Source organism: Hyla sarda, chromosome 7, assembly GCF_029499605.1.
Source record: "Hyla sarda isolate aHylSar1 chromosome 7, aHylSar1.hap1, whole genome shotgun sequence".
NCBI classification, from domain to species: domain Eukaryota; kingdom Metazoa; phylum Chordata; class Amphibia; order Anura; family Hylidae; genus Hyla; species Hyla sarda.
In genome coordinates this window covers 185367563-185393200 of record NC_079195.1, presented here as the reverse complement: position 1 = coordinate 185393200, position 25638 = coordinate 185367563, and the positions used below count along the sequence as shown (strand labels likewise).

Sequence of the window (25638 nt, the reverse complement as noted above, 5' to 3'; positions counted from 1 at the left end):
TTAACATGGGAGTCAATGGCAACCGTACAGAACCGTATGTGCGTACGGTTCCATCCGGATTTCATCATACAGTTTTTGACTTTGCACAGTTTTTTTTCTTGGAATTTCAATCAAACAAGTGAAACTTTATTCATAATGGAATGAAAATTTAAAAACTTATACTTTTTCTTCTTAAAAAAAAAAAAAAAAAAAAAAAAAAAAATAAAAACACAGATGCAACCGGACATCATTTTTCAAACCGTATACGGATTCAAATTTGTACACACACGTTTTGATACAATTTAGTCAGGTTTGAGGAATCCGTGTATATTTTTTTTTTTTTTTTTAAATCAAAAACCTGATACGGAAGAAGGATTGCAAAAACGTGGTGTGAACCCAGCCTTACACATCTCTATGATGACCTTCAAAATGTGATATCTAAATTACTGTATTAATACAGCAACCCACCCAGCGAGACAGACAATAGGCGAACATAAAGTTTACCCAGGAGAACATATTTACAATTGGCTCATGTCAGTAAAGAAAGAGTCTGGGATCAGCGTTCAACATCAAGGTAACGTGATATGCGCACAGTAAGGAGGCCATACACAACATTGACATAACCAACTCAAACAATACATGGATAAGGCTGGTATAGAGCTGGTGGCAGCGATAAGAAAGCAAACTAACAACCACCCTGGCCCTTTATTGCAGTGTTTCCCAACCAGGGTGCCTCCAGCTGTTGCAAAACCATAACTCCCAGCATGCCCAGACAGCCGAAGGCTGTCTGGGCATGCTGGGAGTTGTGGTTTTGCAACAGCTGGAGACACCATGGTTGGGAAACACTGATATAGATACAGTCAGCAAGTTGTTGTGCCCCCTGATGATACACCCAGCTTTCCGGGCATGCTGGGAGTTGTAGTTTTGCAACAGCTGGAGACACCCATGGTTGGGAAACACTGATATCGATACAGTCAGCAAGTTGTTTTGCCCCCTGATGATACACCCAGCTTTCCGGGCATGCTGGGAGTTGTAGTTTTGCAACAGCTGGAGACACCCATGGTTGGGAAACACCGATATAGATACAGTCAGCAAGTTGTTGTGCCCCCTGATGATACACCCAGCTTTCCGGGCATGCTGGGAGTTGTAGTTTTGCAACAGCTGGAGACACCCATGGTTGGGAAACACCGATATAGATACAGTCAGCAAGTTGTTGTGCCCCCTGATGATACAACCGGCTTTCCGGGAATTCTGGGAGTTGTAGTTTTGCAACAGCTGGAGACACCCTGGTTGGGAAACACTGATATAGATACAGTCAGCAAGTTGTTGTGCCCCCTGATGATACACCCAGCTTTCCGGGAATGCTGGGAGTTGTAGTTTTGCAACAGCTGGAGACACCCATGGTTGGGAAACACTGATATCGATACAGTAGCAAGTTGTTGTGCCCCCTGATGATACACCCAGCTTTTCGGGCATGCTGGGAGTTGTAGTTTTGCAACAGCTGGAGACACCCATGGTTGGAAAACACCGATATAGATACAGTCAGCAAGTTGTTGTGCCCCCTGATGATACACCCGGCTTTCCGGGAATTCTGGGAGTTGTAGTTTTGCAACAGCTGGAGACACCCTGGTTGGAAAACACCGATATAGATACAGTGAGCAAGTTGTGGAGCCCCCTGATGATACACCCGGCATTCCGGGCATGCTGGGAGTTATAGTTTTGCAACAGCTGGAGACACCCTGGTTGGGAAACACTGCCTTATTGCCTTAAGTTACACCAAGTTCATTTCTCCAGCTGTTGCAAAACTACAACTCCCATCATGCCCTGAAAGTCGTCGACAGTCAGAGCATGATGGGAGTTGTAGTTTTGCAACAGATGGAGAGTCAAAACCACTGGTCCATAGAAACGACCGCGGTTTTGTGCACCTTCAGTCCAAAAATAAAATTAAGAAAGCAGGCAGGCTTTTACTGGGTACCACACTGCTTCCTTCAGGGCACTGCTGAGAGTCCCGAACCTAGACCCCCCCCCCCCCAATAAATGTTACTTTATTACACGTCTTAAAGACAATAATTCCGAAACCAGATGTTCCAAGAATGTGCTGCTCAATGGAATCAATGAAGCAAGAATGTGCCATGTACAGCCTTCCTACGAAGAGATATGGCCACGGCTGAGAACGTCTGTACAGAGATGGTAACATCCCTGGCAAACCAGTGGGCCTCCAGCTGTTGAAAAACTACAACTCCCAGCCTGCCCGGACAGACAAATGCTGGAGGCACACTGGTTTGGAAACACTGCCGTAGATTCAAAAATAATAATAGACAACGTGGGCCACTGTGAATCTGACCTGTGACCCCCCCAAATGATAAGCCTACAGTCACATCATTACGTAAAACGGTGTACCGTACCTTATAGAAATAGAATAAAGAAAACATAAAATACAACAGAAAAGAAATCAAAAAAGTGATCACTGTGGAGGAGGAGATATTGATGACCTTGCCAAGGTCTTTGCACCATTCCCATTCTTCTTCTTCTTTACTTGCAGCTAAATTTAGCCCCAGTTTGATGGTTTTGGAGGAAATACAAGCGGTTTTCCGACATCAGAATAGCCACAAATCTGTTACTATTTCCAGAAACTAAATCTGCATAAGATGCCAAAAGCACATGTGCACCTAATAACTGGTGTGTATTGTGGTCGCAGGAAATAAAGGGGGTCCTCCGCTAATAACAATTGCGCGATCTGTCCTTCATTAAGCTCAATGACCTAAAAAATCCTCTAACAATTAGAATGGGAAATAATTAGAGATGAGCGAACTTACAGTAAAATCGATTCGTAACGAACTTCTCAGCTCGGCAGTTGATGACTTATCATGCATAAATAAGTTCAGCTTTCCGGTGCTCCGGTGGGCTGGAAAAGGTGGATACATTCCTAGGAAAGAGTCTCCAAGGACTGTATCCACCTTTTCCAGCTCACGGGAGCACCTGAAAGCTGAACTCATTTATGCAGGAAAAGTCATCAACTGCCGAGCCGAGAAGTTCGTGACGAATCGAATTTACTCTAAGTTCGCTCATCTCTAGAAATAATAGTTGTTTGCTGTATATTCAGGAAATAAACAAATAAATAACGGAGGTATGAAACATTTTTGGCACAGAGGACAGATGGTACCGCCACCAAGCAAGGATTCATAGAAGGTGGCACATCGGGGCTCGTGTACCATGTCAGAGATTACAGAACAAAAGATATTGGAACTGGTGGAATATGACACTTTTTGGATTGGATGAAGCTTTTGCCAAATTATTTATTTGGGAAACTCTTTCGTGATCGTACAGATTGGGATCTAATCCAACGCCCGGCACGGAGTTGGAACATGGACATATCCTGTCACCCGAATCTGGAAGGTATTTTTGCACCTGTATGACCGCCAAATTTCTGGCCCAACCGTGGGTCCGATGACCTAAACTGACGGCTGTCAAACGGATCATGTGACATGCGGTCGGCTTTGAAGCCCCTATACGTCCAGATCAGTGATCTGCCGATCTAGATGTCAATGTGAACCTAGCCTAAGGGTTCGTTCACACACGTGGCTATTTTTCTGCAGATTTTCTGCTGCCGCTGCTCTTCCTACCCACCGAAGTCAATGGGTAGGAAAATCAGCTGCAGAAAATCTGCAGCAAAATACGCACACGTGAACATACCTCTATAATAAGAGAGGAGGTGAAAGAAGTGGGATTGCTGCCCCTCGTTCTCTGTTCTGGGATCCACAAACTCTACTGATGCCAACGTGACACTGTTCCTACACCATGTGGCATCACAAGAGTCGTGTTCTCCGATTCAATGTTGTCAATTTCTGTAAGACTTGATCTCTACGGGAGGCCAAGGTGTAGGTCATCAGTATATAGGGGGCGCTACATCAATGTCACCAGACAAGAAACAAGTTCTAAGTGATGATTAAAGCCAGTGGTCTCCAAACTGTAGACCTCCAGATGTTGCAAAACTACAACTCCCAGCATGCCCGGACAGCCGTTGGCTGTCCGGGCATGCTGGGAGTTGTAGTTTTGCAACATCTGGAGGTCAGCTGCCCTGAGCTTACATGGCATATCTATGGCTATAGCCCCAGAGCCTCCAACATACGTAGCCTGGCACTACAAGTACCACTGCAGAATCCCTACTGGCACAGATCCGCATCTCATGAACTTTAAAGGGACACAACACACTAAGCAACGTGGATGACGGAAGATCTGATTGGTGCAATCGTTTTGAGACCATGAACAGTCATGTGAGAACTACAACTCCCATCATGCTGCTGACAGGGCACACTGGGACCTGTAATCTCCCATGCCATTCTCTTATAAGATATGGACCTTACCGCTGACAGGGCATGCTGTGACTTGTAGTCCCCCTCATGCCATTCCCTTAAAGGCCCTTCTGCTGACAGGGCATGCTGTGACCTTTAGTCCCCCATTTGCCATTCTTTCACTATAGCCCACCAGCTCATGCTGCTGACAGGGCACTCTGCGCCTTGTAGTCCCCATTGCCGCTCTACTATAGACGCGCAGCTTTATCATGCTGCTGACAGGGCACGCTGTGACTTGTAGTCCCCCACTTACCATAGACCCGCAGCCAGCCCTGCTGCTGACACACCGACTCCATCAGGATCCGCTCCAGCACGCCTCCGGTCCCGGTACACGGAGAGTCCAGATCCTCGGGGTCCTGAAAGCTATGGAACAAGTCATGTCCGCTGGATAACGAGTCTCCTCCGGGAGATAGATCCATCATGAGTCCGGCCCAAGATCCCCCCTGCACCTCCTGCCGACCCCGGGGAGAGGGCTCCGGGTGCCGCCTGCCGGCTTCCTTGCTGGGGAGCAGATATTACGGTGTGCCCGGCACCTTTCCTCTAGCTTGCACGGTGACCGTGTGACACGACGTGCGGCGCTGCCAGCTGCTGCCCGACCGGGAGCGACGGCTGAGACTCCACTGTGCCAACCCCAAGCGGCATCAGCGGCATCCCTGGGAGATAGACCGGAGCAGCCGCCCGCCTATCCACAGAGCAGGGGGCGGGGCCACAGACGTGTGGAACAATTGAGATACACGGGAATACCTATCTCATCGATAAGAGATAAGTATTATAGAGGCGCCACCTAATGGCAGCTGCGAGTGTAGCACATTTTCTAAGGACAATTCTCAGGTTCTCTGGGGCAGTGTTTTCCAAATAATGTGCCTCCAGCTGTTTCAAAATTACAAGTCCCAGCATGCCCTGACAGCCTGTATAGCAATTTTTCTGAAAACGATTCCCAGGTTCTCTTTTACAAATGAGTGTGACCCACAAGGATGGACACATAGGATATATAGGACCTGTGCAGCTACAAGAAGCATGAACTTACCCTTCAAAGAATTACAGGGAGCCCATGGTGGGTGTTCACACTGGTGTGGTTCTCTGTGGCGGCCATTGTTGCTGTGATGCTTTGTCTGTGGGGTGGTGTGACCAGGAGCCGGGGGCTTGGTCGGGCAGCAGAGGGGCTGCCTGGCCAAGGGGTCATTCCCCCTGTGGGTTTGGTGTTGTAGAGGCAGTGGTTAGGCTAGGGACCCACTCTAAATAGGTGGCCTTGACGTGGCGAGTGGGCTTGTACTTTTTGATCAAAATGTATACAGTGGTCCCTCAACATACGATGGTAATTCGTTCCAAACGAGCCATCGTTTGTCGAATCCATCGTATGTTGAGGGATTCGTGCAATGTAAAGTATAGGAAGCTGTACTCACCTGTCCCCGCCGCTCGAGATGGTGTCCCCGCCGCTCCCGATGGTGATCCCGGGCCTCCGCTGGGCTCTCCGCTGTCTTCTCCGGTCCTCTTCTGTCTTCTCCGGTCCTCTTCTGTCTTCTCCGGTCCTCTTCTGTCTTCCGCAAGGCCTTACTGGGCCTGCGTAGCGACGTAATTACGCCATCGGAGAGGGCCAAGAAGACACCGGAAGACCAGCGCTGGACCCGGCACCCCGGAGCATCATGGAGGGGTAAGTAATACTTACCGCACCACACGGGGAACATTAAGCTGCTATCCGGCAGCAGCTTAAGCATTTGGCGCTGCCGGATAGCACTTAATGCGATGGCCCCGCCATAAAAAAGCATCGTATGTCGATTTCATCATATGTCGGGGCCATCGTAGGTCGGGGGGTCACTGTACTAACAACCTGTTAGTTTTTGAAATTAGGCTGAGAAGCAAGCAGATCAAAATACAAATGGTGGATGTGCGGCTATGTTTCTCTATTTTTGTTGTATATTCAACAGCCTCCAGCTGTTGCAAAACTACAACTCCCGGCATGCCCGGACAGCCTGCAGAGTATAGCAATTTTCTGAAGACAGTTCCCAGGTTCTCTAAGGCAATGTTTTCAAAACAGTGTGCCTCCAGCTGCTGCTAAACTACAACTCCCAGCATGCCCGGACAGCCTGCAGAGTATAGCAATTTTCTGAAGACAGTTCCCAGGCCCTCTGAGGCCGTGTTTTCAAAACAGTGTGCCTCCAGCTTCTGCTAAACTACAACTCCCAGCATGCCCCAGCAGCCTGCAGAGTATAGCAATTTTCTGAAGACAGTTCCCAGGTTCTCTAAAGCAGTGTTTTCAAAACAGTGTGCCTCCAGCTTCTGCTAAACTACAACTCCCAGCATGCCCCAGCAGCCTGCAGAGTATAGCAATTTTCTGAAGACAATTCCCAGGCCCTCTGAGGCAATGTTTTCCAAACAATGTGCCTCCAGCTGTTTAAAAACTACAAGTTTCAGCATGCCCGGACAGCCTGCGGTGTATAGCCATTTTCTGAGGACAATTCCCAGGTTCTCTTAGGTCTTTGGGATGTACAAATGAGTGTGACTCACAAGGATGGACACATAGCATTTATATGACCTGTGCAGCTACAAGAAGCATGAACTTACCCTTCAAAAAATTATGGGTGACCTAAAAAGAGCCATGTTTTATCCCAGTGTTTTCCAAACAGTATGCCTCCAGCTGTTGCAAAACTACAACTTCCAGCATGTCCGGGCAGCCTGCGGAGTATAGCAATTTTCCGAAGACAATTCCCAGGCCTTCTAAGGCAGTACTTTCCAAACAGTGAGCCTCCAGCTGCTGCAAAACTACAACGCCCGGAGAGCCAAAGGCTGTCTGGGCATGCTGGGAGTTATAGTTTTGCAACAGCTGGAGGCACACTGTTTGGAAAATGCTGCTCTTAGGTCTTTGGGATGTACAGATTAGGGTGACCCACAAGGATGGACACATAATATATATATAACCTGTGCAGCTACAAGGAGCATGCTGTTACCCTTAAAAAATTTTAGGTCACATGAAAAGGGATATGCTCCATCCTATCCACATCTTACCATCAGGCTGCGTTCACACCACTATTGTTTTTTCCCTTGTTCTGCCCCAGCAACATAATGAAAATAAAAGTAGTGCTGGATTCCCTGCATGCAGAACATCATTGGTGTCTGATGGTCCCCATCGACTTTAATAGTGTCCATTAGGTTTCCATCATTGTGTATGGCAGTTCACCAGACAAAATACTGCATGCAGAATGCTGCACTATTTTTTGTCTCCAACACTAAAGTCAGTGAAGTCTTCGGTAAAGCGGTAAATTATTTCCTGCAAAGCTGTTTATTGATGAGGTCTACACATGTAGTCATAAAAAAGACCATTTGGAAATTATGGGGCTCAAATAACATTGCGGGTGGGGGGGATGGACCTATGATCTTGCGATGCCACAAGAGTGTTCCAGCCAGGTAAGCTGCCGTGACATCACACCTCACCTGTTTCAAGCCCCTTACACATTGCCGTTGCTCCCCGTCATGAGAACGGACGCATGTCTTTTTTTTTTTTGTGAGTGACTTTAACGGCCGTTCTGGGGATGGGGAGCAACTGGCAACAACGGGTTTCGGCGGCTCCCATTTACTATTATGGGGGCTGCCAGGCACCGTTGTTTTTTCAATGAGAATAGCAGGAGAAAAAGGCAACTTGCAGTAATATTTCTCCCGCTATTCTCCCCAGCTCCCCTGACGCCCGTCACACTGCCATGTCATAACGGCACTGTGAAAGTAGCGTTAGGTGTGAGGCTTTGCATCGGTTACCATCGGTTGACCAAGCCAGAAGCAGTGGTGAGAGATACTCCGTATCATTCATTCATCAACTTTTTTATTCATTTCTTCATTGACTTTATGTTACAATATCCATACGTTTCTTACGGACTTATTTTTATATTGGTATTTTTATTTTTATATTTTTTTATCTGCAGACTCATGGACAAATATTAATTCACACAATTTTTGATACCTCACTAGGGCCCAGTGAGATTTTCATTAGATCAATGCCAGTGTAATGTGATATTTTGCCACTATTTTGATATTTTGCTACCATTTTATTTATATATATATATTACATTTTATATCTGAATTAAAAGCAATTTTTGATTAAACGCTGTTACATCTATCTTTGTCCACACCATTATGCACCATTGGTGAGGTCCTAGAGGCATAAGCTATAGGTTTTATTAATTTACATTATTGTTGCCGGTGGGGTCCGGCTTTAGCTTTAACTGCCTCGGTCTTTCTGTTGTGAGCTGCACCTTACTTTTTAGATTTGTAAATTACTTCTATTAAAAAATCTTAATCCTTCCAGTACTTATTAGCTGCTGAATACAACAGAGGAAATTCTTTTCTTTTTGGAACACAGTGCTCTCTTCTGACATCATGACCACAGTGCTCTCTGCTGACATCTCTGTCCATTTTTGGAACTGTCCAGAGCAGCATATGTTTTCTATGGGGATTTTCTCCTACTCTGGACAGTTCTTAAAATGGACAGAGATGTCAGCAGAGAGCACTGTGCTCGTGATGTCAGCAGAGAGCTCTGTGTTCCAAAAAGAAAACAATGTCCTCTGTAGCATGCAGCAGCTACTAAGTACTGGAAGGATTAAGATTTTTTAATGGAAGTAATTTACAAATCTGTTGAACTTTCTGGCACCAATTGATTAAAAAAAAAAAAAAGTTTTCCACCGGAGTACCCCTTTAATCTTTCTAGTCCTTATCAGCTGCTGTATGCTCCATAGGAAGTTCTTTTCTTTTTTCTTCTTTTCGTTTGTTTAACTTTACAATAATTTACAAATCTGTTTAACTAACCAGTTGATATTAAAAAAAAAAAAAAGTTTTCCAGGGGAGTACTCCTTTAAAGGAGAACTGTGGTGCAACACTTATAACTTCCCCTGTGCCCGGGCTGCAGAAACTAAGAAAACAAAGTTTAACTCACCATCCTACGTTCCCCCATTGCACAGATATCGAGGTGCCGTTCCTCTGGCGCTGCTCGGCTCCCTGCTTCTTAGGCTCAGAACGTCACACTGCAGTCAGCGTATTGGTGATAGGCTGAGCGCACTGTCATGTAAGGAGCCCAGGCAGCAGGGAGAAGGTGGGGCCCGAGCTCCTTACATGACAGTGCGCTCAACCTATCACCAATACGCTGACTGCAGTGTGACGTTCTGAGCCTAAGAAGCAGGGAGCTGAGCATCACTGGAGGAACGGGAAGCTGATATCGGCGCAACGGAGGAACGTAGGAAGGTGAGGTTGCCAGAGGGCTTAACTCTCCTCCTGCGCTGGCTGCTGCGCTAAGAATGATAAAGACTGGCAGGACCAGGCTTTATCAATCAAGCGCAGAGCACACAGATCTATGTGGTTCTATGGAACCACATTGATCTGTATGAGGAATCTACTGATTCCTCCTAAAAGTCCCCTAGGGGGACTAAAAGTGTAAAAAAAAAAAAAAAAAGTTGAATAAAAAGTTTGTTTACATAAAAAAAATGTATATAAAGCGATCAAAAAGTCCCATCAAAACAAAAATGGAACCGATAAAAACTTCAGATCATGGTGCAAAAAAATGAGCCCTCATATAGCCCAGTATATGGAAAAAATAAAGACCTTATAAGGGTCAGAAGATGACGATTTTACACATACTAATTTTGGTGCATGTAGTTATAATTTTTTTTAAGTAGTAAAATGTAATAAAAACCTACATGAATTAGGGATCCTTGTAACCGTATGGACCTACAGAATAAATATAAGGTGTCATTTTTGCTGAAAAGTGCACTGCATAGAATCGGAAACCCCCAAAATTTACAAAATGGCATTTTCTTTTTCAATTTTGCCCCACAAATATTTTTTTTCTGGTTTCGCCTAAATTTTGTGGTGAAATTATTGATGTCATTATAAAGTACAATTGGTGGGGCAAAAAAAAAGCCCTCATATGGGTCGGTATGTGCAAAATTGAAAGCGTTATGATTTTTAGAAGGTGTTGAGGAAAAAACGAAAGTGCAAAAACGGAAAAACCCTGTGTTCTTAAGGGGTTAAGTAAGCTGTGGTGACATCACAAGAGTGCTTCATTCAGGTAAACTACTGTGATATTGTTGCAGCCCAAAAAGAGGACAGATGTCTCTGAAGGGGAGAGACTTGTAATCCTCCACCAGTCAAAGTCTCTGCCACACTGGCATGAATGCTTCCACAGGGTTATTCTAAAACTGGGACAGTGACAAGGAAGCTACACAGTAGATCAAGAATGTCAAACTCAAAGGCTAACATGGGCCAAAAAAACAAGGTTTAAGTTTATGTGGGCCGCATCCAAAAAAGGACGTAGTAACACCGGCCCCTGAATTCTGGGAGCGTGATGTAAGCGAATGTCAATACGAATCCCCCACATTTGGTGCACAGTACAGTTCCCCCACATTAGGTGCCCAGTACAATTCCCCCACATTAGGTGCCCAGTACAGTTCCCCCACATTAGGTGCCCAGTACAATTCCCCCACATTAGCCTCCAGCCATATACACTGTATGTCTGGAGGCTGTATTCCTGTGTACTACCCCACTTCAGTGCTCTGACCACCACTCCTCCGGTCCGGCCATAGCTGTAGGTCCCGAGACCGGAGGAGTCTGACCACCAAAGCTGACACGCCGCTGGTCACTTACCATGCTGGCCAGCGCGCTTCTTCCACCTCCATGTTCCACTCTTCCACGCCTCCATTGCTATGGGCGCACGCACGGTACGTCAGTGACGTCCCGGCGTGCGCTATCTCCCGGCGGCCCCTGCGTTAAAGCGGGGCTGCAGAGAGTTGACGGGGGCATCCCTGTGTCCCGAAAACATCTTTCGGGACACAGTGATGTCTGGGCCGCAAATACATTCATTGTGAGCCGCATGCGGCCCGCAGGCTGCATTTTTGTCACCCATGCAGTAGATGTTAGTGATGATAATGGTTCCGCTGGGGCACTCTGTGTATAATGTTTGGCCTGATTTTTTCTTGGGGTGCCATGATTGTAAGGTGTCGGAAGGAATCCAGACACTGGTATACCATGTAGAAGGCACAACTTTTACTAAAAGTAATCAAGTTCTACAGGTGAAGGAAAACTCTATTCTTCAAGCCAATAGCAATATTTGGCTGAAGCTAAGGGTAATCCACAAACTGAAGTGTGATTTTGAAAGTAACAGATGGAATACCCATCTTTCCTTTAGGAGAGATTTCTGACTTGGCATAACTCCCCAGTCATGTTATAAGGCTCCTAATCAGAGTGCAACATGGACCTGAAGGGAAAGCTAACTGCAAAATGTAGCATCAGAGAGCTGCATTGCATATCCTTCCAGCATTCCCAGTGGAGCATATTTATATCTATAAGTCTCCACACTTATTTATGACACTCTACTCATGGAGAAACATTACCCCTAAGGTCCTAGTACATGAGGGGCACAGGAGGCATGATTACTTCAGGGGGGCATTATTACTGCCTAGGAAGGGCATTAAAACTAGGTATGGGCATTATAAATGTGATGGGTTACTGTTGAAGCATTACTTGAGATTGGAGATTGGGGGCATTAATAGCAAGTAGAGAGCACTGCTGGAGCATTATTAGTGAGTGGGGGGCACAGTTGATTCATTAAAGGAGGGGGGCCATTATTTTGGCCCTGTTTATTCTCTTAGGGTGCGTTCCCACAGGGCGTATACGCAGCGTATTTGACGCTGCGCAAAATGTATGTCAGCAGCGGGAAATACGCTGCGTATCCCTTGCTCACTATACACACAGGGCTTTCCGGCGGCAGCCCTATGTGTGTAGTGAGTTTTGGAGGCGGGGCCGCGCGTCACAGATACGCCGGCACGCGGCCCCGCCTCCAAAACTCACTACACACATAGGGCTGCCGCCGGAAAGCCCTGTGTGTATAGTGAGCAAGGGATACGCAGCGTATTTCCCGCTGCTGACATACATTTTGCGCAGCGTCAAATACGCTGCGTATACGCCCTGTGGGAACGCACCCTTAAAAAGACCAAATGTAGTTTACAAGCCAACAAGATTATTTATTTCTGACAACATAATGTAATACTGTGGGAGTTAGAAGCTTTTGCGTCTCCCAAAATAACAGAAAGTGCTCAAAAATGGACCAAATGTCACTAGTTGACTACATTCAGTCCATTAAACTTTACAGGAACAGCTCAGGTACGCCACGGCATATGTCAGAGTACTATTCTGATGGCATGCTGGTGTATGCCCTGAACATAAGCACCAAAGCAAAGGAGTTTAATGTGAATTTGTAAATGTAAATATCTGCATGTAAAACTAGGAAAAGAAAAACATTCATTCTCAGACCCAAAACTGATCTCCTTTTTAAATTGGTGTTGATCCAGACGGTTCCTATATTGATGTATTATGTCTAATATACAGTAGTTAGCTTTAACATTGCCATAGAAACAAAGATCATTTAGCTGATGCTGCACATAAAGGTAGTTTGTGTAGTGATAATAGAACAATCATTTCTGACTAAAGGAGCATTTATATTGGCCAATTATTATGAGGATTTGCTGGTTTCAGGGCTATTGTAACATAAATTGGCCACTGTGAATGGAGGGCAACAATAAATCATTTCTCATTGATCTTGTTCTTGTTTACAGCATGATCATAAATGTCACTTGTAGAGACATTTACATTTACACAAGGCCTTTGCATGGGCTGATGTTATATAACAAAGACTCTTCTTGCTCGGCATATAGTTTAGTCCCCACCAGCTGTGAGGATCATACTAATAGAAATGTTCATGAGGCTATGTTCATATGGCGGAAATTCTGCTTTTTCAGCTCAAATTCTGTGCAGAAAAGCAGAATGCGGATTTTCTGCAATTTTGCAGAATTAGAAGGAAATTTGAGCAGAATTCGAGCAGAATTTCTGTGTTTTCAAAACACAGATTCCCCACCAATTCAGGATCCCATTAACTTCAATGGGCCTTGGAATGGATTTCAGCAAAATTTGCCTTTGGCTGTCCGGGCAATCTGGGAGTTGTAGTTTTGCCACAAGAGGCACACTGGTTGGGAGACACTGCTTGTTTGATAGCTGAAAATTGGCTTAAAGGCCATCTACAGCCCAAAACAACTTATCCCCTATCCACAGGATAGGGGATAAGTGTTTGATTGCGGGGGGGCGAACACTGGGACCCCCCACGATCTCCTGCACAGGACCACAGCTCAGCCTTTGGTCTCCCATGCAGGAGGCGTGCCGGATGCAGCATGACATTGCGGCCAACACACCTCCTCCATGTAGTTCTATGGGAGAGGCGGGGAGGCAGCAATTGTGGAGGGGGCGTACCGTCGACCTCTCTAGGTTGACGCTACGCGCATTAGCGGTAACCGTTCAGGAGAACGCGGGGGTCCCAAGGGTCGGACCCCCCCACAATCAAACACTTATCCCCTATCCTGTGGATAGGGGATTAGTGTTAGAATGCTGTAGTTGTCCTTTAAATATATTTGCTTGCATTGCATGGAAAAGGGAACAACCTAAAACATAAAAGACATAAGAGGCACTAAATTTAGAGAATGTGTCGCCTCGCCGGACATAACTGTTATAGTACAGGGTGGGCCATTTATATGTATACACCTTAATAAAATGGGAATGGTTGGTGATATTAACTTTCTGTTTGTGGCACATTAGTATATGTGAGGTGGAAACTTTTCAAGATGGGTGGTGACCATGGCGGCCATTTTGATGTCGGCCATTTTGAATCCAACTTTAGTTTTTTCAATAGGAAGAGGGTCATGTGACACATCAGACTTATTGGGAATTACACAAGAAAAACAATGATGTGCTTGTTTTTAATGTAACTTTATTCTTTCATGAGTTATTTGCAAGTTTCTGATCACCTATAAAATGTGTTCAATGTGCTGCCCATTGTGTTGGATTGTCAATGCAACCCTCTTCTCCCACTCTTCACACACTGATAGCAACACCGCAAGAGAAATGCTAGCACAGGCTTCCAGTACTGAGCTCCGATCTTCCTCCTCTGAGGGAGAGGAGACTAAGGAGCTTCCGGCCCGTTGTATTCACAGTCTCTATGCACTGTCCCGACAGGGATCGCAGCATAGAGGAGGAAGGGCGGAAGTCAGCCCGGCAGGCTTCACATGATGTCACGGCTGCCGGGCCACACCCCTTTCCTCCCTCAACACGGGCTGCAGACTGAGCAGTAAAACTAAGAAGATTAAAGGTACCTAGGGGGTATTTATACCAAAAATAAATGCAGGGTTAGTGTCAGGTAGAGTCAGGGACAGATTGGGGGGATGGGGGGGGATCATGATATGTATTCTTTAACTCTTTAAGCTGGATGGGACACAGGGGCGGACACAGACAACAGAGGGCCCCTGTGCAAAGAATATGCCTGGGCCCCCCCACCCCACCCAGGTAATATGTTTGCTAGGTAAGCAGGTAGTACGTTTGCAAGTAGTAAATTAGGTAAGTATAACATTCTCTAAGTAGGTAGGCAAGTAGTAAGTTTGCAAGTTATTTAGGCAGGTAGTAAGTTCAGTTGGTAGGAAGGCAAGTAAAAGGTTTGCCGCTAGGTAGGTAGGTTACCGTATATACTCGAGTACAAGCCGACCCGAATATAAGCCGAGGCCCCTAATTTCACCCCAAAATCCCAGGGAAAGTTATTGACTCGAGTATAAGCCTAGGGTGGGAAATACATCATCCCCCCCCTGTCATCATCCAGACCCCCGTCAATAACACCCTCATCATCATCACCCTGTCATCATCACCCTGTCATCATCCCCCTTCATCATCCCCGCTTCATCATCCCACACCCCCCCTTCATCATCCCCTTGTCATCATCCCACCCGCCCCTTCATCATCCCCTTGTCATCATCCCCACCCCTCTTCATCATCCCCTTGTCATCATCCCACACACCCCCTTCATCATCCCCTTGTCATCATCCCCACCCCCCTTTATTATCCACTTGTCATCATCCTCTTGTCATCATCCTCTTTTCATCATCCCACACCCCCCCTTCATCATCCCCCTGTCATCATCCCACACCCCCCCCTTCATCATCCCCTTGTCATAATCCCACCCCCCCTTCATCATCCCCTTGTCATCATCACCACATGTCATCATCATCACCGCTTGTCAATGTCTGATACAGTGGTCTTCAACCTGCGGACCTCCAGATGTTTCAAAACTACAACTCCCAGCAAGCCCGGGCAGCCATCGGCTGTCCGGGCTTGCTGGGAGTTGTAGTTTTGAAACCTCTGGAGGTCCGCAGGTTGAAGACCACTGAGGGCGGAGAGTTCACTCGAGTATAAGCCGAGGGGGGTGTTTTCAGCACGAAAAATCGTGATGAAAAACTCGGCTTATACTAGAGTATATACGGTATACGTTTGTTAGGTAGGCAGGAAAAGCATTTGCTAGGTAGGTAATATGTTTGGTTGGTAGGTGGGTGGCCACGTTACATTTGGTAGCTAGGCCCTTAGTCCAGTGTTTTCCAAACAGGCTTTGGCTGTTTGGGCATGCTGGGAGTTGTAGTTTTGCAACAGCTGGAGGCACTCAGGTTGGGAAACACTGGACTAAGGGCCCAACTACCCACCAAAATGCCACCTTCTGCAACTCTAACTTCCAGCTTAAGACTGTCCGAGCATGCTGGGAGTTGTAGTTTTGCAACAGATGGAGAGACAATGTTTTGAAAACACTGCCGTAGTTAGTGTTTCCCAACCTGGGGGCCTCCAGCTGTTGCAAAACTACAACTCCCAGCATGCCTGGACAGTCTTAAGCTGGGTGTTAGAGTTTTTCAACAGCTGGAGGCAACCAGGTTGGAAAACAATGGACTAAGGACCTACCTACCAAACCTGAGTGTCTCCAGCTGTTGCAGAACTATAACTCCCAGCATGCCTGGACAGCTAAAGACTGTCAGGGGAATGCTGGGAGTTGTAGTTTTGCAACAGCTGGAAGTCCCCAGGTTGGAAAATACTGACTAAGACAGTGTTTTCAAAACAGTGTCTCTCCATGTGGTCCAAAACTACAACTCCCAGCATTCCCGGACAGTCTCTAGCTGTCAAGGCATGCTGGAAGTTATAGTTTTGCAACAGCTGGAGGCACACTTATTTGTAAACACTGGTGTAACACTGGAGGCACACTGATTTGTAAAACTGGTGCTGAAACAATGATGACACTGAGCGCACCGTGATTCACTGACCTGCAGGAAAAGCAGAAGGCGGCGAACAGAGAACGGGACACCAATATTGGAGCAACGGGGGAGCATAGACAGTTGAGTTAGTTTCTTTTGGAATAATTTTCATCCCTGGCACAGTGGATAAAACTAAATTAAAATACTAAAAAAGCCAGCAAGTAGAAGTAAAACGTCCGTCTTTATTCAGGGTTCTTCCTTAAAAGACTTCACGGTGGCAGACAAACCGTGAACATATCAAAAATATGAAATATTGCACAAACAGAGGGGGGTCCCAAGCATGGCTGACGCGTTTCTGATCTATCGATCCTTACTCATAGCCTGTAGATCTTCAAATGAGGCACCCTTATATACTCCAGGGCATTTTCCCCATTCCCACAGGAAGGGGAGGGACAGGTCCACATCACATGTGCACGTGATTAAAACCAAAACATGGGACCAAACACAGATAAATTATTCGGAGACATATCAGTAATGTAATATTAAATTTGTTTTGCTATTTAGACCATGGGGTTGAATGCAATTCAAAAGATAAATCCACATGATTTCCCTATTGTGGAGGGATCGAATATGGTCACCTCCCCTTTTATTTAGCTTCACCTTCTCAATGCCTGAGAACCTAAGGGAAGTGGTGTCTGAATTATGACATATTAGAAAATGTTTAGATATGTTAGAAATGTCCGAGCTTAAAGGGCCAGCAGCATGTCTAATGTGCTCTTGCATGCGTTTTTTAAGGGACCTTTTGGTGGAACCCACATATGTTGAGTGACATTGTGTGCACATGATTTTATATAAAACAAAAGTGCTATCACAGTTTATAAAGTTGTGAATGATATGGCATTTGCCATCCACCGTACCTTTTATTTTCTGGCATTTTTCGGCAAAGGGACATACCACACACCGCGATTTACTGCACTTGTGGAAGCCCTTGGTGCTAATCCACTGGGTGGTAACACTAGCCGTGTCCACCATACTGGGAACAAGGAGATTGGATAGAGTAGGTGCCCGCCTCGCTGCAAATCTCACACCTGACTTTATAATCTCCCCTACCGTGGGATCTGTTGATAGCAAAGGTAAGTGTTTAATTACAATGCGTTTGATGTCATTAAATTCTGGACTGTACGTGGTGACAAATGTAGGACAATCTTGTGATTCAGTTGGTTGCTTACTTGTAAAAAGGGATTTTCGATCCATAGGATCCACTCTCGACCGAGTTTTTTCAAGAGCCATCCAGGGTAAGCTCGAGCCGCCAGGCGTGTGCATTCTGCATCAGCTTCCCTGCGGTACACCTCGGCGGAAGAACTGTTCCGCTTAATTCGTATAAGTTCACCTACTGGTATGGCTCTTACTGTTTGTTTGGAATGGCATGAATTCGCCCTTAGGATGGTATTGCCTGATATCTTTTTTCTGTAAGGATCAACCTCAATGTTATTTGTATCAGGGTTGCCACGTAATATGACATCCAAAAAGGGGGTTTCACTTTTACACCATGTGTGGGTACACGTAAGATTGAACCGATTATTATTGATAGATGTCATGAATGCATTAACGGTCAGATGGTCAGACGACCAAATGATGAACACATCGGATACATACCTCCCATACCATGCGAGGCATGTGGAAAATGGATTGGCGTCAGAAAAAATTAACTGCTCCTCCCACCAAAAAACAAAAAGCTTAGCCCGAGGTGGTGATGGCTTTGCCCCCGTGCGCTGCAAATAAAAATTGTTACCAAACATAAAATAATTGTGTTTTAACACAAAATCTACCACCTCAATAATGTAATGTCTCAAATCCACAGAATATTTAGAAAATCTCATCAGTATATCCGAGATAGCTGATAATGCCAGGTTTTGCGGAATACTGGAATAGAGCGATTCAATGTCGCAAGTAAGCCACGACAGAGAATCGCTCCATGTGAATTTATCCATGATTTTTAGCAAGTGCTTAGTGTCCTTGATATAACTTGGGCATTGCATAACCAGAGGTTGCAGTACTGAGTCCAACCACTCGCATAGGTGCTCGTTAAGGGATCCGATCCCCGCCACGATCGGACGCATCGGCGTCGGGAATCGGTCCTTATGCAGCTTGGGTAGCGAGTGGAAGATAGGAATAATTGGAGCAGGCACGAAAATATAATCCACTTCTTTTTGGGTCAAAATAGATCTGGCTTTCCCCTCTTCCAACAGAGTCAACAGTTCTTTTTTAAAAGGTTCAGTGGGATCCCACAAAGTTTAAGGTAAGTTTTATCATCAGATAGATTTTCATTTAAATTGATATACAGTCCCACCAAAAATGTGCAAAGAGCAACGTTTCAATGGTCTCACACCATCATTATCAAGTGGCTTGTGGCTTGGCAAGTGGCTTGATAATGATGGTGTGAGACCATTGAAACGTTGCTCTTTGCACATTTGGGATGAATAAATAGTTTTCATTTTTTCACCATACCTTGAGTGCCACAGCATTTTCCTTGGAACTACGTATGCAGGATCCTGGACACTGACCCTAGCTGGAGGCACCTACTCACGCTTGGAACTATATATATATATATATATATATATATATATATATATATATATACATACACACAAATCAAAAAATATGTTGCAGTCTCTTGTAATACCTTTTTTATTGGACTAACAGAATTTTGTAGAGACAAGCTTTCAGGATTCCTCCCTTTATCAAGTCCAATAGTCAAGGACTAATGATCAAAGGACTTTATAAATTATCAGGGAGGATCCCAAAAGTTTGTCTCTACAAAATTCTGTTAAAATAAAGAATAAAGTCCAATAAAAAAGGTATTACAATCTGCATCACTGGACTAATATGGCTACTCACATTTACTATACAGATATACACATACCTGAAGATGGTTTAGAACCCTGTGATGTCACACATGCTTGTGATGATGTCACCGTAAGCTGTACAAGGAGGTGCGCGCCGGCTGCAGTCTCTTCAGTGTGTTTTGCATTCACAACCTGTGGTGTAAAGTGTTTGTTAGAGAGTTTCTATTTGCGATAGAGAATTCAAGATTTTGACCGTTCCTTGTCTGAAGAGAGAACCACAAGGTAAGTCTCAGCCTCTTCTATTCATACATACACAGGGCTTTTTGTTTGACAGTTTTTTTTTATTGCTGTTGCTTTATTTTTTTAGCAAAAAAAAACCAAGAAATTAATTTCCAAAAGAAATAACAAAAGTTATATTTCTCATAGCATTGTGACAATACTTGGCTTAGCCATTAAACATAATAAAACGCACAGATAGTATCATGACCAGAGCTTTTTCTTGCAAAACTGCTAAAATGCAATTATGCCCAAAAAAGCCCCCAAGAAAAAGAGTCCTAATTCATGAAGTTCTAAAAGATATAAGTCTATGAGAAAGATTTGGTGGTGTAGTAAAAGAATGACAGAAAGATTAGGGCAGAAATATAATATTATATAATAGAATTCTGTGTGTACTAACAATAGAAATACTCCGGGTACTCCGAAAGGGAAAATTTTCAAATCAACTAGTGGCAGAAAGTCATATAGGGGACGGATAGATCCCAATGAGGTGGGGTAGGTTCATTATTAGTAAATGTATATAGCGGGATAGCCCAATTGTATCTACAGTATGAAGTTCACATGGCCCAGTGACCATACAGCCAAGCCCTTATAATCCGCCATTACTGGGACAGATTCAGGGTTGTCAGATATTACTAGGACCGGAGAGGTTCAGGTTTATCAGATATTACTAGGACCGGACAGGTTCAGGGTTATCAGATATTACTAGGACCGGACAGGTTCAGGGTTATCAGATATTACTAGGACCGGACAGGTTCAGGGTTATCAGATATTACTAGGACCGGACAGAATCAGGGTTGTCAGATATTACTAGGACCGGACAGATTCAGGGTTATCAGATATTACTAGGACCGGACAGATTCAGGGTTATCAGATATTACTAGGACCGGACAGGTTCAGGGTTATCAGATATTACTAGGACCGGACAGGTTCAGGGTTATCAGATATTACTAGGACCGGACAGGTTCAGGGTTATCAGATATTACTAGCACTGGACAGGTTCAGGGTTATCAGATATTACTAGGACCGGACAGGTTTAGGGTTATCAGATATTACTAGGACCGGACAGGTTCAGGGTTATCAGATATTACTAGCACTGGACAGGTTCAGGGTTATCAGATATTACTAGGACCGGACAGGTTCAGGGTTATCAGATATTACTAGGATCGGACAGGTTCAGGGTTATATATAAAACACTTATAGAGAAGCGTCTTCTTCTGAGGCTATGATGGTCTTAGTGTTATCTTGTGGTTCTGTGCTGGACATTTCTGCTCTGTATGAAGGATCTATTGTATAATGACAGGAATGATGACATGTTGTCTAATGTCTTCACTTATCTCTCTCTCTCTAGTGTTTTCAGGCTCTGACCTGTGACCATGGCCTCTCCACAAGACCCATTGCTGAAGGAGGAGGAAGAAGCAATGGAGGACCATAGTGATATGGATGTAGAAAAGGGCGATATCCCTGAGAGGCAGAACCTGCCATCTCTAAGCGTGATGTCCACCGCACGTTCCATCATCACCGTAGTGATCCTCGCCTTTGTTAATTTGCTCATCTATGCAAATCGCTCCAGCGTGGCGGGGGTGCTGCCTTATATACAGAAAGCATATGACACCAATGCTAGTCTGTCCGGCTTATTGAATACATTGTTTATTGGAAGCTACGTGCTGGTCGCACCAATTGCCGGATATTTGGGCGACCACTGTAATAAGAAATATACTGTTTGCGCAGGAGTCATCGTTTGGCTGAGCATGACACTTACCCTGTCATTCATCCCTGACGGCTATTTCCTGCTCTTCCTGCTGACGAGTGGACTGGTTGGAGCCGGAGAGGCGACTTTCTGCACCATCGCCCCCTCCATCATTGCAGACCTTTTTACAAGTGACCAGCGGACCCGCATGCTGAACGTGTTTTACTCCGTCATACCTGTAGGCTGCGGACTAGGATACATCATCGGGCCCAAAGTGACTGATGCAGCAAGGGGCGATTGGCACTGGGCATTTCGGGTCACCCCTGGCCTGGGCCTCATAGCTGTGGCTTTGATGATTTTGGTCACAAAGGAGCTTCCAAGAACAACTACAAACGGGAAGAAGAACAACAAATCCCAGAAGTTTGCCAAATGGGCGACAGATCTGAAAAAACTATTTAAAAATCGAAGCTTCATGTTAACCACCATGGGATCGACGGCTGTATCTTTCATAGTGGGAGCCATAGGTGTATGGGGTCCGTCATACCTGACCCAGGCACGAACACTCCTACAAGAGAAGGACCCTTGCCGTGCTGAACCGTGTGACTATCACGACATCCTAATATTTGGTGTGGTTACAGTCGTTTCCGGCATTCTGGGAGTTGTAGCAGGGACGGAGATAAGTAAAAGATATCGCAAATCCAACCCACGGGCTGACCCGCTTGTGTGTGGATGCGCGATGATGCTCTCCGCCCCTTTTCTTCTTTTGGCATTGACTTTTGGCAACATCAGCCTCGTTGCCACCAACATCTTCATCTTCATCGGAGAGACGCTTCTGTCAGTAAATTTCACCCTCATATCTGACATTATACTAAAAGTAGTAACTCCGTGGAGGAGATCTTCAGCCCTGGCCGTGCAGATGACAATCTATCACCTCCTAGGTGACGCCGGCAGCCCGTACCTCATCGGCCTGATATCTGACACCTACGAACGAGGATATGCCAAATCCCCTCTTCTGAAATACCGCAGCCTGGAGTATGCCCTCATGACCTGCACCATAATGGCAGTCATCGGAGGGGCCTTCTTCATGGCCACGGCCCTATATATAGAGAGGGACGAAAAAGAAGCAGAGATGGAATCAGAACCTCCATCATCCTCCTCCTCCTCACTGCTTCCTGCCGATGAGGACCGCGCTTCAGACTGAGGAAAAGTCATTGCTTACCTTTATCTCGTTTACTTCATTAAAAAAAAATTAAGAAAAAAATAACTGCATTTGTTCTATGTTCCACTTTACCCCTTATTCTCTACCCAGTGGCGGACACAGACAGCAGAGGGCCCTTGTGCAAAGAATGTACCTGTGCCCCCCCAAAAAAAAACATAAATTGTTCAGCACCCCCCCTCCATGTGTCACTTACTCAGGTGGACCCCCATATGTCACTTGCTGTATAAGTTTCTAATTATTTATTAAGGCCTCCCATATGCCGCAGCTCATTCAAGCCCCCACATTAGGTAGCATAGATTCCCTACATTAGGTAGCAATTTCCCCACATTACTTAGCATAGTTTCCCCACATTAGGTAGCATAGTTTCCCCACATTAGGTAGCATAGATTCCCTACATTAGGTAGCAATTTCCCCACATTACTTAGCATAGTTTCCCCACATTAAGTAGCATAGTTTCCCCACAATAGGTAGCACAGATTCCCCACATTAGGTAACATAGTTTCCCCACATTAGGTAGCATAGTTTCCCCACATTAGGTAACACAGATTCCCCACATTAGGTAACATAGTTTCCCCACAATAGGTAGCATAGTTTCCCCACATTAGGTAGCACAGATTCCCCACATTAGGTAACATAGTTTCCCCACATTAGGTAGCATAGTTTCCCCACATTAGGTAGCACAGATTCCCCACATTAGGTAGAATAGTTTCCCCACATTAGGTAGCATAGATTCCCCACATTAGGTAGCATACTTTCCCCACATTAGGTAGCATAGTTTCCCCACATTAGGTAGCATAGATTCCTCACATTAGGTAGCCATAGCCCCCCCAAACACACAGACAGACACAGACACACACAGAGACACACTTACCTGCCCTGCACAGCGCTTCTCCTCTCCGGCAGCGGCCTGACGAGTTACGTCACTGACGTCCTCCTGAGCGGGTCTGCAGAAGTACGTCACTTGTGCAATGTCCCTCGTCAGACCCCGGTCGGCCGGAGGCAGACTCACTGTCTACAGTGCCCGTCTCGCTATTATACCCCGCAGCTGCTTTAGAACAGTGAGCAGCGGCGGCACCAACCCTACCATGAACCTACTAGGCACAAAGAAAAAAGGGGGCAGCAAAATGCCGCCCCTGAAAAGTGCCACCTGGGACTTATGGTCCCACCGGGTCCCATGATAGGGCCGACCAGAGGCGGCTCTAGACTTTGTGAGGCCTTAGGCGAAACTTGAACATGAGGCCCTGCTTTATTTTCTGCTGAAATTACATGGTGGTCCGGCTGTGAGATGGTTATACTGTGACATCACTGTGTATTATCCCTGTACTGTGACATCACTGTGTATTATCTCTGTACTGTGCCATCACTCTGTGTATTATCCCTGTAATGTGACATCACTGTGTATCAACTCTGTACTGTGCCATCACTGTGTATTATCCCTGTACTGTGACGTCACTGTGTATTATCTCTGTACTGTGCTATCACTCTGTGTATTATCCCTGTACTGTGACATCACTGTGTGTATTATGCCTGTACTGTGACATCACTGTGTATTATCCCTGTACTGTGACATCACTGTGTGTATTATCCCTGTACTGTGACATCACTGTGTATTATCTCTGTACTGTGCCATCACTCTGTGTATTATCCCTGTAATGTGACATCACTGTGTATTAACTCTGTACTGTGCCATCACTGTGTATTATCCCTGTACTGTGACGTCACTGTGTATTATCTCTGTACTGTGCCATCACTCTGTGTATTATCCCTGTACTGTGACATCACTGTGTGTATTATCCCTGTACTGTGACATCACTGTGTATTATCTCTGTACTGTGACATCACTGTGTATTGTCCCTGTACTGTGACATCACTGTGTGTATTATCCCTGTAATGTGACATCACTGTGTATTATCCCTGCACTGTGACATCACTCTGTATATTATCCCTGTACTGTGACATCACTCTGTATATTATCCCTGTACTGTGACATCACTGTGTGTATTATCCCTGTACTGTGACATCACTGTGTGTATTATCTCTGTACTGTGACATCACTGTGTGTATTATCTCTGTAATGTGACATCACTGTGTATTATCCCTGTACTGTGACATCACTGTGTATTATCCGTGTACTGTGACATCACTGTGTATTATCCCTGTACTGTGACATCACTGTGTATATTATCCCTGTACTGTGACATCACTGTGTATTATGCCTGTACTGTGACATCACTGTGTATTATCCCTGTACTGTGACATCACTGTGTATATTATCCCTGTACTGTGACATCACTGTGTATATTATCCCTCCCTGTACTGTGACATTACTGTGTGTATTATCTCTGTACTGTGACATCACTGTGTATTATCCCTGTACTGTGACATCGCTGTGTGTATTATCTCTGTACTGTGACATCACTGTGTATTATCCCTGTACTGTGACATCACTGTGTGTATTATCTCTGTACTGTGACATCACTGTGTGTATTATCTCTGTACTGTGACATCACTGTGTATTATCCCTGTACTGTGACATCACTGTGTATTATCCCTGTACTGTGACATCACTGTGTATTATCCCTGTACTGTAACATCACTGTGTATATTATCCCTGTACTGTGACGTCACTGTGTATTATGCCTGTACTGTGACATCACTGTGTATTATCCCTGTACTGTGACATCACTGTGTATATTATCCCTGTACTGTGACATCACTGTGTATATTATCCCTGTACTGTGACATCACTGTGTATTATCCCTGTACTGTGACATCACTGTGCATATTATCCCTGTACTGTGACATCACTGTGTGTATTATCCCTGTACTGTGACATCACTGTGTATATTATCCCTGTACTGTGACATCACTGTGTGTATTATCCCTGTACTGTGACCTCACTGTGTGTATTATCCCTGTACTGTGACATCACTGTGTGTATTATCCCTGTACTGTGACATCACTGTGTATTATCCATGTACTGTGACATCACTCTGTATATGATCCCTGTGCTGTGACATCACTCTGTATATTATCCCTGTACTGTGACATCACTGTGTATTATTCCTGTACTGTGACATCACTGTGTATTATTCCTGTACTGTGACATCACTGTGTATTATTCCTGTACTGTGACATCACTATGTGTATTATCTCTGTACTGTCACATCACTGTGTTTTATCCCTGTACTGTGACGTC

General features: G+C 45.1%; 2 protein-coding genes across 7 annotated transcripts in view; one reads left to right on the top strand and one right to left on the bottom strand.

Annotated features, from left to right (window-relative positions):
- RASAL2 (RAS protein activator like 2) overlaps positions 1–19347 on the bottom strand; it is a 394529-nt gene extending 375182 nt beyond the window's left edge. For 5 of the 6 annotated variants that reach the window (XM_056531795.1, XM_056531790.1, XM_056531791.1 and 2 more), the window contains exon 1: positions 4585–5001. In XM_056531795.1, the coding sequence (XP_056387770.1) occupies positions 4585–4753 (169 nt within the window). In that variant the 5' untranslated portion in view covers positions 4754–5001. Of the gene's footprint in view, positions 1–4584; positions 5002–19331 lie in introns of those variants that run through there. The other variant, XM_056531799.1, reaches the window with a different exon arrangement.
- Positions 19348–19404: 57 nt separating this feature from the next.
- On the top strand, positions 19405–22472 carry LOC130282103 (protein spinster homolog 1-like). The gene is made up of 2 exons (XM_056530002.1): positions 19405–19536; positions 20882–22472. The coding sequence occupies exon 2, from the start codon at positions 20907–20909 to the stop codon at positions 22419–22421; it is 1515 nt and encodes a 504-aa protein (XP_056385977.1). The 5' UTR covers positions 19405–19536; positions 20882–20906; the 3' UTR covers positions 22422–22472.
- The last annotated feature ends 3166 nt before the right edge of the window (positions 22473–25638 follow it).